At 54.5% G+C, this 15,034-nt stretch overlaps 1 protein-coding gene across 1 annotated transcript in view; it reads left to right on the top strand.

Annotated features, from left to right (window-relative positions):
• Positions 1–8,937, top strand: part of ZNF787 (zinc finger protein 787) — a 32,598-nt gene extending 23,661 nt beyond the window's left edge. The window contains exon 3 of the mRNA XM_025367422.1: positions 7,191–8,937. Coding sequence (XP_025223207.1) covers positions 7,191–8,257 — 1,067 coding nt within the window. The 3' untranslated portion in view covers positions 8,258–8,937. The remainder of the gene's footprint in view (positions 1–7,190) is intronic.
• The last annotated feature ends 6,097 nt before the right edge of the window (positions 8,938–15,034 follow it).

Raw genomic sequence — 15,034 nt, 5'->3', positions numbered from 1 at the left:
CCGGCCAGACGACACTTCCAAGTCTTGGGTGACGGCAGAGCAGCCGCAGCATGGCCGTTGAGTCTCCTGTATCCCTACATAAAAACACAGCAACCAGGTAGCAAAACTCAAGTCCCCTGGACCACAGTTGCAAAGTTACTAGGTCCTAAGGTACCCCCATGAGTTCCAAAATACAGTAGGATGACGATAAACCATCGAGGCCTCTGTGGTGTTAGCGTCTGACCGGGAGGAGGGAAGCACAGGAGAGCCACAAACAGCCTCCAGGTCTTCACTGCCAAGCTGGGCAGGGGAGTTGGGGTCACTTTAGGACCAGCAGCTGAAGTAGGAACTGTTTTGTCCAAACCAGGGTAGTGGGGAGAGAGGCTGGTGGGAAGGCCCAAAAGGGGCTGGGGCAGCGCAGGTCCTGCAGCTCTCGAAGCAACCAGGTGAAGTGCTGTGCAGGGCAGAACCTCATGTGAGGAACCAGAATCGAGCAGGGCCCCCTTCCTTGGCAACAGAGGAAGACAGGAGAAGGTGCTGATGACAGCGGGGACAGCGGCTGTAGCATGTGCCTCTGCGCAGGCTGGTTGCTGCGTTTTTTTACCTGCTGTGTGAGAACCTCGGAGAAGTTAGAACAGCTACCGTGAACCGAGCCTCCTCCCAGAAATTCAAGGAAACTTACACATAAAAAATGAGCAACAGAAAAAAATACTGAGTTCGGCCTTCCCAAAAGTTAATATAACAACAAAGAAAAGGAGCGGGATAGCATTTCTCCAGACAGGCAGGCCAGAAGTGCATCCCAACAGGATCAAGATCGTTTGGTCAGGGTCCCCAGTCCCTGGTACCGGTACTGCTCCGTGGCCAGTTAGGAACCAGACCACACTTGGGGAGGTGAGTGGAGCACGAGCGAGCATTACTGCCTGAACTCCACCTCCTGCCAGGTCAGCGGCGGCATGAGATTCTCACAGGAGCGGGAACTGCACATGTGAGGGGTCTAGCTTGTGTGCTGCTTACGAGAATTTTATTTTTTGAGACGGAGTCACCCAGGCTGGAGTGTGATGGTGTGATCTCAGCTCTCTGCAACCTCCACCTCCCGGGTTCAAGTGATTCTCCTTCCTTAACCTCCCAGTTAGTTGGGATTACAGGCACACAATACCACATTCAGCTAATTTTTGTATTTTTTTTTAAGTTAAGGTGGGGTTTCACCACATTGGCCAGGCTGGTCTCGAACTCCTGACCTCAGGTCATCTGCCTGCCTTGGCCTCCCAAAGTGCTGGGATTATAGGCGTGAGCCACCAAGCCTGGTCCCTTATGAGAATCTAATGCCTGGTGATCTGAGGTGGAACAGTTTCATCCCTGAACCATCTCCCACTATGTCCCCACCCTGTCCATGGAAAAATTGTCTTCCACAAAACCGGTCCCTGGTGCCAAAAAGGTTGGGGGCCGCTGATTTTGGACAAGCTGAGACAGTGCAACATGTGAAAGAACAACATAATCACAAACTCAGAAACGAGGGGGCAGCCTTGGCAAAGATTTGGAAATAAGAACAAAAACCTTTCAAAATGAAGACTAATGTAGAAGGAACTCAAGAATAAAAACATCGTTCCTTAAAAAATTGAAGGCAAAAAGGAGGATCATTTAAAAATGAGAAAAAAAAAAAAAAAAAAGCTGGGCATGGTGGCTCACGCTTGTAATCCCAGCACTTTGGGAGGCCAGGGCTGGTGGATCACTTGAGGCCAGGAGTTTGAGACCAGCCTGGCTAACATGGAGATACCCTGTCTCTACTAAAAGCACACACACACACACAAAATTAGCCAGGTATTGTGGCTCATGCCTGTAATCCCAGCACTTTGGGAGGCCAAGGTGGGTGGATCACTTGAGGGCAGGAGTTCAAGACCAGCCTGGTCAACATGAAACCTTGCCTCTACTGAAAATGCAAAAAACAAAAACAAAACAAAAACGGGCATGATGGCTCACGTCTGGAATCCCAGCTACTCAGGAGGCTGAGGCATGAGAATCATTTGAACCTGGGAGGCAGAGGTTGCAGTGAGCCGAGATCATGTCACTGTACTCCAGCCTGGGTGACAAAGTGAGACTCCACCTCAAAATAAATAAAATGAAAAAACATTAAAACAGTAAAGGAAACAAGTTAGGAAAAGAAAATCCAACATATGGATAGGCAGAGTCCCTGAAGAAGAGACCCAAAGCAAAAGAACAGAGTGGACGGTAAAAACTCATTCAAGGAAACATCCCCCCCCCCCCCCCCCTTTTTTTTTTTTTTCAGACGGAGTCTTGCTCTGTGGCCCAGGCTGGAGTGCAGTGCCCGGGTCTCAGCTCACTGCAAGCTCCGCCTCCCGGGTTTACGCCATTCTCCTGCCTCAGCCTCCCGAGCAGCTGGGACCACAGACGCCCGCCACCTCGCCCGGCTAGTTTTTTGTATTTTTTTAGTAGAGACAGGGTTTCACCATGTTAGCCAGGATGGTCTCGATCTCCTGACCTTGTGATCCGCCCGTCTCGGCCTCCCAAAGTGCTGGGATTACAGGCTTGAGCCACCGCGCCCGGCCAAGGAAACACCCCTTAACGCATGGAAGCTGCGCATTGAAAGAGCAAATCACAGTTGGTTGCGTTAGAATCGCTGGACTCCAAAGGAAGTCACCGATCCTTCCTGGCAGAAAGCGTGGATGACTTGGAAAGTCAACACGACTGTGCTCGGACTTAGCACTTTATGCCAGGAGAAAATGGCATTATGACTCACGGAAAAGGGACCTTCAGATGGGAAGGGCACAGACAGGCTACCCAGCAAGAGCCCGGTGAACCCCATTCCTCTTTGCCCTCCCTGAGGAGCCTAAAAGCGAATGAGCCTCAGACAACTGACCAGAGAGAGGAGGGATGGGAGGAGGGTGTGAGCAGGTCAGTCTCACTGAGCACCGAACACGTCTCAGTCGGCCAAGATCTGCACATGACGGAGGGGATGCAGCCGAGAAAACGGGAAGGACGGTTCGTGCAGCACAATCCAGGAGGCGTGCCTGGCAGTGGTAGCAGTAGCATTGTTACCCTGAGATCGCGTGTGCACCCAGCAAGAGGGTCACAATGTAGGGTATCCCAGTTCCGCCATCTCCTGCGCCTATGGAATATCCCACTTCCGCCATCCCCTGTGTCTATGGGCCATCCCACNCCCCTGTCTATGGAATATCCCACTTCTGCCATCCCCTGTCTATGGAATATCCCACTTCTGCCATCCCCTGTCTGGAATATCCCACTTCCGCCATCCCCTGTGTCTATGGTATATCCCACTTCCGCCATCCCCTGTGTCTGTGGAATATCCCACTTCCGCCATCCCCTGTGTCTATGGTATATCCCACTTCCGCCATCGCCTGTGTCTGTGGAATAGCCCACTTCCGCTATCCCCTGTGTCTGTGGAATATCCCACTTACGCCACCCCATGTCTATGGGGTATCCCAGTTCTGCCATTCCGTGTCTATGGGGATCCCACTTCCGCCACTCCCTGCGTCTATGGGGTATCCCAGTTGCGTCATCCCATGTCTATAGGATATTCCAGCTCTGTCATCCTCTGTGTCTATGGGGTATCCCACTCCCGCCATCCTCTGGGTCTATGGAATATTCCACTTCCGTCATCCCCTAGGTCTGTGGGGTATCCCAGTTCCGCCACCCCTTGTGTCTGTGGGATATTCCAGTTCTGTGATCCCCTGTGTCCTTGAGAACCAGGATTCTCCGTGGGGCAGAAGGGAGGTGCAGATGTCACAAAGAAAAGGCTAAATGCTTTTAAACACCGTAGTCCTGAATTTTTATGGGAAGTATCAGCGTGAACTCAGGAATTTTATCTTAAAAAAATAAAAAGAGCATTTCCAGATTTTGCTCTAGGAACATTATCTCCGGTGGAGAGAAACCTGGACTCGCTGGAGTAGTGGTGCTGCAGATGGGGCAGGAGGCGTAGGGTTAGAGCCTGGGGTGTAAGGGTTGGTCGCCCCCGCCCCCATGCCCTCGGGGCCTCAGCCGAGTTCTTCAGTTAGAGAAGGACAGTGATAGTGTTGGCCGTGGATTAAATGTGGTAATCCACAGAACACATTTAGCCCAGGGCCAGGCGTCTGGGGACACTGCCCTCCCCCAAGGGTAACTGCTGCCACCATCGGAGTGGCCCCGGCCCTCATTGTTTCTTACTTTCTTAATTGAATGAGAACCCTTGTGCTTCCTCACTGTGCTCTTCTCTGTCTGGGAATTCGCTGAATCCCTTTAAAGATGGTGCTGTGAGGTGGAGACAACTGTTAGCCTCATCGCTCCTGCGAGGCTTCGGCTTTGGCGTCGGTTTCGGCTTTGGCTTCGGCTTCGGCTTCGGCTTTGACTGCGGCTTTGGCTGCGGCTGCGGCTGCGGCAAGCGGAGGGGCCCATCTTGGCCCATGCGTGGTGCAGACAGAAAGTCTTGTCAGAACCAGTCTGTGCCTGTGAAGCGCGGTTTCCTGGGCCTTACTGAGATGCAGCACGGGAATGTTTGCGCAGAGCCCAGGAATCTGCAAGATGTAAAAGAGCCCTGCTTTTTAAGTAATTAAACCCTGTCCATTTAACAGTGCTTAACTCATACTTAGAAAAAGTAGTGCAGAGATGCCTGTAGAGAAGCCAAATCGCCTACGGCCTAAAGCGGAAAGCAGCTCCCACCTCCTGCCCTCCCCCACTCCCAGTTTGCCTCTAGAGGAAGGAGCGCCTCCATGCACTCTTTGGGGATCTCCCTGGTGCTTGGTAAAGAGCTCACGCAATTGCTTTGCTAGTTGCGAATCTAATGGGAGTTGAGGACATGGCTCCCACATCCTCTCCCCACTCTCTGCGCACTGCACGCCCGCCCCAGTGCCCCATCTTAGCTGCCACTGTCACAAATTTTGTGTTCAGAATTCATGTCGTCATGACTGTAAATGCTGTTCATAGCTGAGGCACAGGCAGCATTGATATACTTTATTTCTTCACAACCTCGGAAACAAAGCAATTATTTTAATTAAAGGGGGAGAAGCACTTGTAAGGTTCAGATAGTATGGCTCGGTTTATGGTGACAAGCAAATCTCTTTCCTATCCGTCCCTTTCTGTCCCCTTCAGTCACACCGCCTCGAGGCAAATAGCTTTGATGTTTGTTTTTAATTCTCTCTATATCTTTAAGTAATGAGCTTATAACGTACAACATTTAAAAATGTTGACAATGCAGCGGGCTCCATGCCATCTCTCCAAAAGCTTCCCCCCTTCCTGACTTCACCTGGAGTTTTTTCTTCTGCCGCAGGTGATTCAAGAGCCATATTCGAATACTCTGCCTTGGAATAGTGATTCTCACACTGGAGCTGGCATCAGAATCACCCGGAGGGCTTGCTGAAGCACAGGCCCTGGCCCAGGACTTTCTCATATAGTGGGTCTGGAGGGAGGCCTGAGCATAGCGTTTTTGTTTTGCTTTGTTTTTAAATGGAGTCTCTCTCTGTCGCCCAGGCTGGAGTGCAGTGGTGTGATCTCGGCTCACTGCAACCTCTGCGTCTCGGGTTCAAGCCATTCTCCTGCCTCAGCCTTCCAAGTGGCTGGAACTAAAGGCATGCGCCACCACGCCCGGCTAATTTTTGTATTTTTAATAGAGACGGGGTTTCGCCATGTTGGCCAGTTTAGTCTTGAACTCCTGACCTAAAGTGATCTGCCCGCCTCGGCCTCCCAAGGTGCTGGGATTACAGGCGTGAGCCACTGCTCCCGGCCGTGCATAAATGTTTTTAATATGTTCTCTGTGGTGCCGATGCTACTGGTCGCAGGACCCCCTTAGTGGAGCACTCCCTCAGTGTGTAGGGTGTGCTGCACGTGGGGTGGGAGATTTAGCGGTGGGCGGCTGCAGTTATCAGTAGATGGCTGTCTGTTGGACCCAGACTACTAACGCGCTGCTGGGCATTGCCACTTTGCAGTTGTGTAGCTGTGGGCCGTGACTCGACTCCCTAGTGCCTCAGTTTCTCCCTTGTAAAGGCTCAGTTTCGTGCTCCCACCTTATGAGGACCTGATGCTGAAGTGTGTAGCGCAGGGGGGCGTCATGGCCCTTCCTTGCGTGTTTGCCAGCGTGGCATCTGGGATGGTGTTTGGGCTCTGTGTGCTGGGCACCATGCCAGGTGTTGGGATAGAGACTTAGGAGCTTACAGTCTAGTAAGGTCAGGAGTGAGAATGTTGTAATTGTGATTCACGCTTTGAAAAAACCCTGTGGGGTGCACCTGGGGTGCTCACGGGGGTCAGACATGCACCTGCTGAGGCCTTCCCACCTGATTCTGTTGCTCTGGACCAGGCCCCAAGGGAGAGCAAAGGTAGAAGCTGCACACGGACCCTTCTCAGGAGTGCATGAGCTGGGGAGGAGGCAAGCCCATCCCTCCTGGGAGATCCCCCAGGGCAGGCCTGGTGCAGATGCCTGAATGGCCTCCTTGGCTGCTGGAAGGGTGTCCTCAGTGTAAAGATGAGTAGGCAAAGCCCTGTGTGCCCGAAGTGTCCTCACTGAGCAGACAGGAGTCCCCACACCCAGGGGCTGGCAAGAGCCTCTGTAATGGAGGCCACGTTGAGCCAGGTTTTACTTCCAGGTTGGGAGGTGGGGCTTCATGCTCCTCTCCAATCCCATTACCTGTCTGCTCCCCCCTGTCTGCAGCCAGCATTGTTCTCCTGGAGCCAGAATGTGACACATCACTCCCTGGCAGGCACGTCTTCAGGGTGCCAAACCCACTCCCTGGCTCAGGTCCAGGTGTCCAGGGCTGCATCCCAGCCCTGCGGCCTCTCTGCCCAGTGGAGCCTTTGCCCGTGGGCCTTCCTCATGCTCTGTCCTCGGCGTCCGGGCTGGTGTTTTGGGTTTCGGGGGTCCTTTCCTGGGAGCCTTCCCTGGATCCCGCCTCTCGCCCATGCCTCTTACGTTGACTGGTTGTTTACAGATCAGACCTTCTATGTCTGCGGTCATTGTTCTGGAGGTTGGGGGTAAACCGAGGGTCTTAACTCACACAGAGCAGAGGTTTTAGCTGGGGAGACGGGTAATAACTACTTAGTAAAATGCAGGGAGTGATGCGCGCACTAAGGACACCAGGGCAGGTCCCGCGCCAGGGGGAGGCTGGAAAGGCTCCCTGGTGAGCGAGGCACTGGAGGCCAGCGTAGCAGCGGAGGCAGGAGTGGAGACCTTGCCTCTCTGACTCACGTCCCCCTACCCTCTTGCCTTCCAGTGGACATCCTTATCATGGATGACGACGACGTCCCCAGCTGGCCTCCCACCAAGCTGTCCCCGCCCCAGTCTGCGCCCCCAGCCGGCCCCCCTCCCCGGCCGCGGCCGCCCGCCCCCTACATCTGCAACGAGTGTGGCAAGAGCTTTAGCCACTGGTCCAAGCTGACGCGGCACCAGCGCACGCACACCGGCGAGCGGCCCAACGCCTGCGCCGACTGCGGCAAGACCTTCTCGCAGAGCTCACACCTGGTGCAACACCGGCGCATCCACACGGGCGAGAAGCCCTACGCCTGCCTGGAGTGCGGCAAGCGCTTCAGCTGGAGCTCCAACCTCATGCAGCACCAGCGCATCCACACGGGCGAGAAGCCCTACACCTGCCCCGACTGCGGCCGCAGCTTCACGCAGAGCAAGAGCCTGGCCAAGCACCGGCGCTCGCACAGCGGCCTCAAGCCCTTCGTGTGCCCGCGCTGCGGCCGCGGCTTCAGCCAGCCTAAGAGCCTCGCGCGTCACCTGCGGCTGCACCCGGAGCTGTCGGGGCCCGGCGTGGCGGCCAAGGTGCTGGCGGCCAGCGTCCGGCGGGCCAAGGGGCCCGAAGAAGCGGTGGCGGCGGACGGCGAGATCGCCATCCCGGTGGGCGACGGCGAGGGCATCATCGTGGTGGGCGCGCCGGGCGAGGGGGCGGCGGCCGCGGCAGCCATGGCGGGAGCAGGGGCCAAGGCCGCGGGGCCCCGGTCGCGGCGCGCCCCGGCCCCCAAGCCGTATGTGTGTCTGGAGTGCGGGAAGGGCTTCGGGCACGGGGCCGGGCTCCTGGCACACCAGCGGGCCCAGCACGGGGACGGGCTCGGGGCGGCGGGGGGCGAGGAGCCGGCCCACATCTGCGTGGAGTGCGGGGAGGGCTTCGTGCAGGGCGCCGCGCTCCGGAGACACAAGAAGATCCACGCCGTGGGCGCGCCCTCGGTCTGCAGCAGCTGCGGACAGAGCTACTACCGGGCCGGGGGGGAGGAGGACGACGACGACGAGGCCGCGGGCGGGCGGTGCCCCGAGTGCCGCGCTGGGGAGGGCCGGTAGGGGAGGGGCCCGGGGGGGGGCAGGGCCCCTCGGGCTTGGCGGGAACGACCACGTGCAAGACCAGAGACCCAGGGAGAAGCGGATGGGGTGCGATGGACCCCGCGGCGTCCCGAGCTCCACGCCCTCCTCTGTCCACGTGCCGTCCACGTGGGGCACTGGGGGGCATTAGGGCCAGTTCACTTCTCCGCCTCGACTCTGCCCCCCTCAGCCTGGCCCGCCCTTCCTAGGTTCTCAGCCTGCGAGCCGGAGACAGACAATGGAGAGAACTGTAGAGGCCGAGCGGCTACCAGGCCTCAAGTGGAAGGCCATTTTCCCTCCTCTTCCTCAGTTGTCCTGGGTGGGGGTGGGGGTGCTGCGAGGAATGGAGAAACCAGGCCCTTTGCGTTTAGAGGGTCCCAGAGAGGGAAGGGAAATAGGGGCCCTTTTCTCTTTTAGAGTTTTCTTTTATTCAGCCTACCTTTTGACTCTCCCCGCCCACCCCAATCCTTTTTTTTTTTTCCGGCTTCCGGGTCCCGTCCTTTCTTAGAGCTCGAGTCGTTCCTTCCCCTCCTGGATTCCGGGTAGCAGAGGTGGCCCCTGTGCCCAGCAGAGCCCCGCAGGAGGCGGGTGCCCGTTTGTCCCAGGCCTGGGCGTGGTGGAGGAAGGGGTGCTAGAACAATAAATGGCACTATCCAAATGTCCCTCTCTGCGTGGTTCTTGAGTCCGGGAGAAGGGCAAGAGGGGTAAACAGAGGCTTCCGCGGGGGCAGCAGCAGTGTGTCAGCTGCGCCCGGGGAGTGGCCGGTTAGGTCGCCCGCGGAGGGCCCTGGGCAGGGCGACCTGTCCCGAGATCGCCTCACTGCAGTGCGGGCGCTCACAGGGCCTGCGAGCCCTTGTAGATGGGGCAGGGCGGACTGGTCGGGGCCAGGCCTGCCCACTACAGTGGAAGGAGCGCCGCGGCCTCCGCTGCCCTCTCACAGGGGCAGCTGGCTTCCTCCACTCCCATCGTGTGGCTGCCGCCGCTGACACCAAAAGTGGCTGGGGGAGAGGGCAGGGATGCCACAGTCCAGCTGAGCGCTTAGGGAAATTCAGACAGCGCGCCGGCCTGACGGACCTGGTCCCATAAAGCCGCCGCAGCCGCCCGGCCAGATGAGTGCTGCTGTTCATTATCAGAAGGGGACTCTACCATGGCGACTGGTTTCCCAGACCCACAGCCCCAGTCCTGAGGACCCATGTTCCTGGGGGCTTGGGCGGCCACAGGGAGGGTCCCAACGGGGTATTTTCAACGTGGCTGAAGGCCGCAATTACTCAGGAGCGATTGGAGGTGGCAAGGTGCATCTTTGACTTGGTTTCATAGCAGAGGGGGACTCGAAGGAGAAAGGTGGATTTCCAGTTAGAGCTCTTGATCTGCCTTTTCACACCCTGATGTGCTTGAGCAGGGTCCTGGGGCCTCACTTGGAAGATAGGGGCTCAGAAACCAGGGCCGCTGATGGTGTACAGATCCTGGAGGATTTGTTAGAGGACTAGGGAGGGGTTGTGGGTGAGAAAAGCATGTTCTCAAGTGGCCACACTGCCTTGCTTAGGTAATTGGTATTGCATATCAGTTTATTTTGAAATGTCAGGTCACTCAAAAGGAGGGGGTAAACCTTGGTGGTTCAGAGTGGGCTGGGTTAGCAAAGACTGAGGAAGCATTGCTCAGTGCTCCTAGGGTCCTTCTGTGGAGCTCTGGCCTTGGGCACTTCTTGAGGCCTGGGACTGGCAGCTCGGTGCCTTGTTAAGTCGGGCACACTGAGTCTTGGGCCAGCCGCCGCCTCTACCTGCCCCAGGATATGGTGGCAGGAGCTGACACCTAGAGCAAGAAAGATTCAGGGCCAGTTTCCACCCTGCCTCTTAAGGCTGTGTGACCCTGGGCAAGTGGACTAACCTCTCTGACCCTTGGCTTCCTTGCCCTGCGGAAAGAAGAGCTTGCCTGCCTTGTGTGACTGTTTGTGGAGGGGGGATCCCCAAGCCACGTGTTAACTCACTAGAAGTCCCCCCCAGGCGTGAGCAAAGATGCAGGGGCGAGGAGCCAGGCTCAAATCCCGGCTCTGTACTACTCATCCCCCTTCATAATACAGAACTCAGCGAGTTCACGTGACCGCCATGACACCAGACTGCACCGGACCCAGCGCTAGACCTGTGCTTTGGTGTCATACGCCAGCCGTCACCGATTCATGCACTCGGGTAGTCATCGCCCACCCCTCACTCACTCATTCCACAAATGTGTTCAGGGCAGCAGCTCCGTGCCCAATGAGCGTGGCACGGGTCTCAGGTTAAAGAAAGGAATGCGGGTTCCCGTGGCACTTGCGTCAGCCCTGTACCGCACCTGCATTGGAGCTGCTCACCCACGGCAATGTGAGGCTGGGCAGCCGCTTCATGTCACGAATCCACTGTGGCAGTGACCACAGAAGTTCCTTTGGCCTCCATTCCTCTCCTGCTCACTTTGGTGGAGGGCGTGCACAGACTCATTCACGCCCCTTACGGAGTCCAGTCCTCGCAAAGGTCCTGTGTGGTCGGCCTCATTCCTCGGCTGCTGCTGCTGAAGCTGGTGTAAGGAGAGGAAGCAGTCTGCCCAGGCTACTGGTTTGTAAAGTGGTAGAACCTGAATCTGGATCTGGATCTAAAGTCCTGACACCCATGCCCCCCACCCCTGGCCCCCTGCTGAGTTGATGATCCACTTAATCTTAGATGTTTCTCGGGCACTTCTTTCCTGCGAGGGACTCTACTAAGCATGGGGGCACAGCAGTGACCTCAACAGGCACAATCTCTGCTGTCATGGTGGCTGGGAGTGGCTGGGAGGGGACACACACAGCTAAGGGCTGAAGGGACAAAGAGAGACTCCCAGGAGGCAGGAAGTGAAGGAGTCCTGGGCATGGAGCAGGTGTGACAGGCAATTCCAGGGGAGTGGGGGCCAGACGGGTGAGTGGAAAGGGACCCTCCACCCAGCTTACTCTCCAGCCTGAAGGCAGAGTTTATCTGGAAATATTTACTCCGTATATCCCCGTTTCCATAAGGGTAGCCTGGAGAGTGTTCCAGGGAATATTGACAGGATGTTTGGAGAAAACAGGATCTTGTGTTCAAATAACCTGAGAAAAGACTGGATTCAATTTTTTTTTTTTTTTTTGAGACAGAGTTTCACTCTGTCACCCAGGCAGGAGTGCAGTGGTATGATCTTGACTCACTGCAATGTCTGCCTCCTGGGTTCAAGCAATTCTGTCTCAGCCTCCCATAGTAGCTGGGATTACAGGCACCCGCCACCACGGACCTGGCTCATTTTTGTATTTTTAGTAGAGATGGGGTTTCACCATGTTGGTCAGGCTCATCTTGAACTCCTGCCCTCAAGTAGTCCACCCACCTCGGCCTCCCAAAGTGCTGGGATTACAGGCGTGAGCCACTGCGCCCCGCTGGATTGAAGTTTTATCATACACAGAACAGTACTTGGCAGGTGGAAAGTGCTGAGCCAAGATTCAGTTGACTGGATGAATTATAAAACTAGCTCCCCACACCCACCCGGCCCAGAGCTTTTCACTATGATTCTGTTTAACCGGGTGGGGCTGGGGGCCAGGGCAGGGGTAGGTGATAACATGCAGCATTTTCTGAACTTGTTCTGTCAGAAAACCTTCCATTTATAGAGCATCTTGGGGCTGGTGTTCTCCAGGCCATCCTTAGAGAAGTGCATGCATGTGAATTGTGTGTGTCTCTCTGCATGTATGAGTGCTTGTCTGTATGTCTCCGTGTGGATGGTGTGTCTGTGTGTATCTTTGTGCATATGTATGTCTGTGTGCATGTGGGTATGTATGTGTGTGTCTGGTATATATCCACCCATCCTTCTCATATCTACCGCTCAAAGAGGCTGTGGGTGGGGACGGAGTTGCCTCTGGCACCACTGATTTTGCCTCCTCTCCTGCCTTGATGGACAAGTCTATCCAGAAATTCCCTATCTTCTGGTGCCGGTCTTTCAGCACCATGGACAGAGAATCCCCCCATTTCCCCCTCCCCCGCCCCCCAGCTGGGTCTCGGATGATGGAGCTCAGTTTAATCCATCTGCATTCCCTTTTAAAGCCTCCTGGCCACTTCGAAGAGGGTATTGTTCCCATTTTACATATAAGGGAACAGAGGCTTTGGGGAGGTTAAATGTTTCTCCAGGCTCTCACAGCTAAGTAGCAGAGCTTAACAGAATCTAATGCCAACATTTATATCAGTCTGTCTGTACCTTATGGGATGCTTGTGAAGCGGGGTGGCCACTAGCCATGACAGTAAGTAGACTGTGGACGGACAGCCTCATTCAGGCTGGTGGGGACTCTGCCAGGGGTATTTGGATCAGCGATTGATGTCTGGTCAGAAATAAGATTTTTTTAAAAAAAGTAATGGATACTTGGAGGAAGAGATTACTTACCAAATCTCAACTCCCAGATTCCTCATTCCTCTCCCTGCATTATCCCTTGAAATACTCAGTGAATCTACAAGTGGGTTTTAAAAATAAATTCATCAAGCTGGGCACGGTAGCTCACGCCTGTAATCCCGGCACTTTGGGAGCCCAAGGCGGGCAGATCACCTGAGGCTGGGTGTTCGAGACCAGCCTGACCAACATGGAGAAACCCCATCCCTAATAAAAACATAAAATTAGCCGAGTACGATGGTACATGCCTGTAATCCCATCTACTCGGGAGGCTGAGCCAGGAGAATTGCTTGAACCTGGGAGGCAGAGGTCGCGGTGAACTGAGATCACACCATTGTACTCCAGCCTGGGCATCAAGAGTGAAACTGTCTCAATAAATAAAATAAATTTATTAAATGAAAGCCATTCATTGCATATTATTCTGCCCCTTGCATATGTATCAATCTCTATTGTCATGTTTTATGTATCATGTATATATCTATCAACATGTTATCATTTATATACCAATCCATTATCTTCTATTGTCATTCTATCTATGCATCAATTATCTATATCTGTCATCTATATGTAGCTATCATTTATGTATTAGTCATCTATTATCTATCTTTGCACCATCTATCCATGTGTTTATCATCTATAATCTGTTATCTACCTATATCATGTATCATCTATTATCTACTTACATAGATAGGTAACAATTTATCATCTACCTCAGTAGTACGTATCTGTGATCTTCCTATCTTCACTACCTATTATCAATAATCTATTTGTGTACTATATCTGTTATCTATCATCTATCTTTAGCTATCATCTATGTATCTATCAACTATACCTATTTATGTATCTACCTATGATTGTTCCAGAGAGAGGCCTATCTATGTTTTTTTTTTTGAGACGGAGTCTCGCTCTGTCACCCAGGCTGGAGTGCGGTGGCGTGATCTCGGCTCACTGCAAGCTCCGCCTCCGGGGTTCATGCCATTCTCCTGCCTCAGCCTCCTGAATAGCTGGGACTACAGGCGCCTGCCATCGCACCCAGCTAATTTTTTGTATTTTTAGTAGAGATGGGATTTCACCGTGTTAGCCAGCATGGTCTCCATCTCCTGACCTTGTGGATCCACTCGCCTTGGCCTCCCAAAATGCTGGGATTACAGGCCTGAGTCACCGCCCCTGGCTGCCTATCTACATTTCTTATTTTAAAAAACACTTTCAAAGCATTCCTTTGTGCAGATACAGTGTTTAATTCCTGACTGATGTGCAGTCTGTCTGTTTCTAGTCTTCTGCTACTGTAGCAATGCAGCAGGAAGAATCCGATCTGACCCACACCCTGTGCTGCTTGTCCTGGCAGGAACTGCAGGTGGAAGGTGAATGTGCATTTGGATCCCAACAGATCTGGCTGTATCACCCTCCCCAGAGGTCACTTACCACGTCCCCAAGAATGTATGAAGTGACTGTCTCCTACTTACTCTCTGCAGTGAGGGCTTGGATATGGCTGATAGCCAAGACCCTGGGAGCAAGGTGATTATTTAATGTGCGCTAGTGTGTGCTGGGTGCTTCATTAATACCTCTTTAAACCGGGCACGGTGGCTTATGCCTGTAATCCCAGCACTTTGGGAGGCCAAGGTGGGCGGATCACCTGAGGTCAGGAGTTTGAGACCAGCCTGGCCAACATGGCGAAACCCTGTCTCTACTACAAATATGAAAATTAGCTGGGTGTGGGGGCGGGCACCTGTAATCCCAGCTACTCTAGAGGCTGAGGGCTGGGCATGGGGGCAGGCACCTGTAATCCCAGCTACCCTAGAGGCTGAGGCAGGAGAATTGCTTGAACCCAGGAGGCACAAGTTGCAGTCAGTCGAGATCACGCCATCGTACTCCAGCCTGGGCAAAAGAGTGAAACTCCGTCTCAAAACAAAACAACCTCGCGTAACCCTCCACTCTACAGAGGGGGAAGCAGGCTCAGAGGGCAGGGACTTATCCAGGATTTAAAACGAGACACAGCAAAGCTAGTTTCAGCCGCCTGGCTTTACCCACACTGTTTAGACATGGCTGGATCTCGCTAGTCACAGAGAAGCAAGCCGGCTCAGAGAAGTGAAGCCACTCGCTTTAGATCACACGCTAAGTGAGAAACCAGATTCAAACTCAGGACAGTCGGACCCCAGGCCGAGCTTCTTTGACACCGTCCACTACCTGGCAGAGCCGCCCTCCCACTGGGCCCCAGGCACTGGGGATGCAGCAGGGCGGACACGCAAGTCCCTGCCCTTAGGGATGCAGACTGCGGCCTTCAGACCAGGAAGTGAGCTGGGTGGAGGGTCCCCTTCCTCTCGCCCACGTCTGTCTGGATCTCCCTCCCCTGGGACCCGCCCC

This window comes from Theropithecus gelada, chromosome 19, assembly GCF_003255815.1.
Source record: "Theropithecus gelada isolate Dixy chromosome 19, Tgel_1.0, whole genome shotgun sequence".
In the NCBI taxonomy this organism is placed as follows: Eukaryota; Metazoa; Chordata; class Mammalia; order Primates; family Cercopithecidae; genus Theropithecus; species Theropithecus gelada.
The sequence above is the reverse complement of the archived record's forward strand: the minus strand, read 5'-3'. Positions and strand labels throughout refer to the sequence as shown.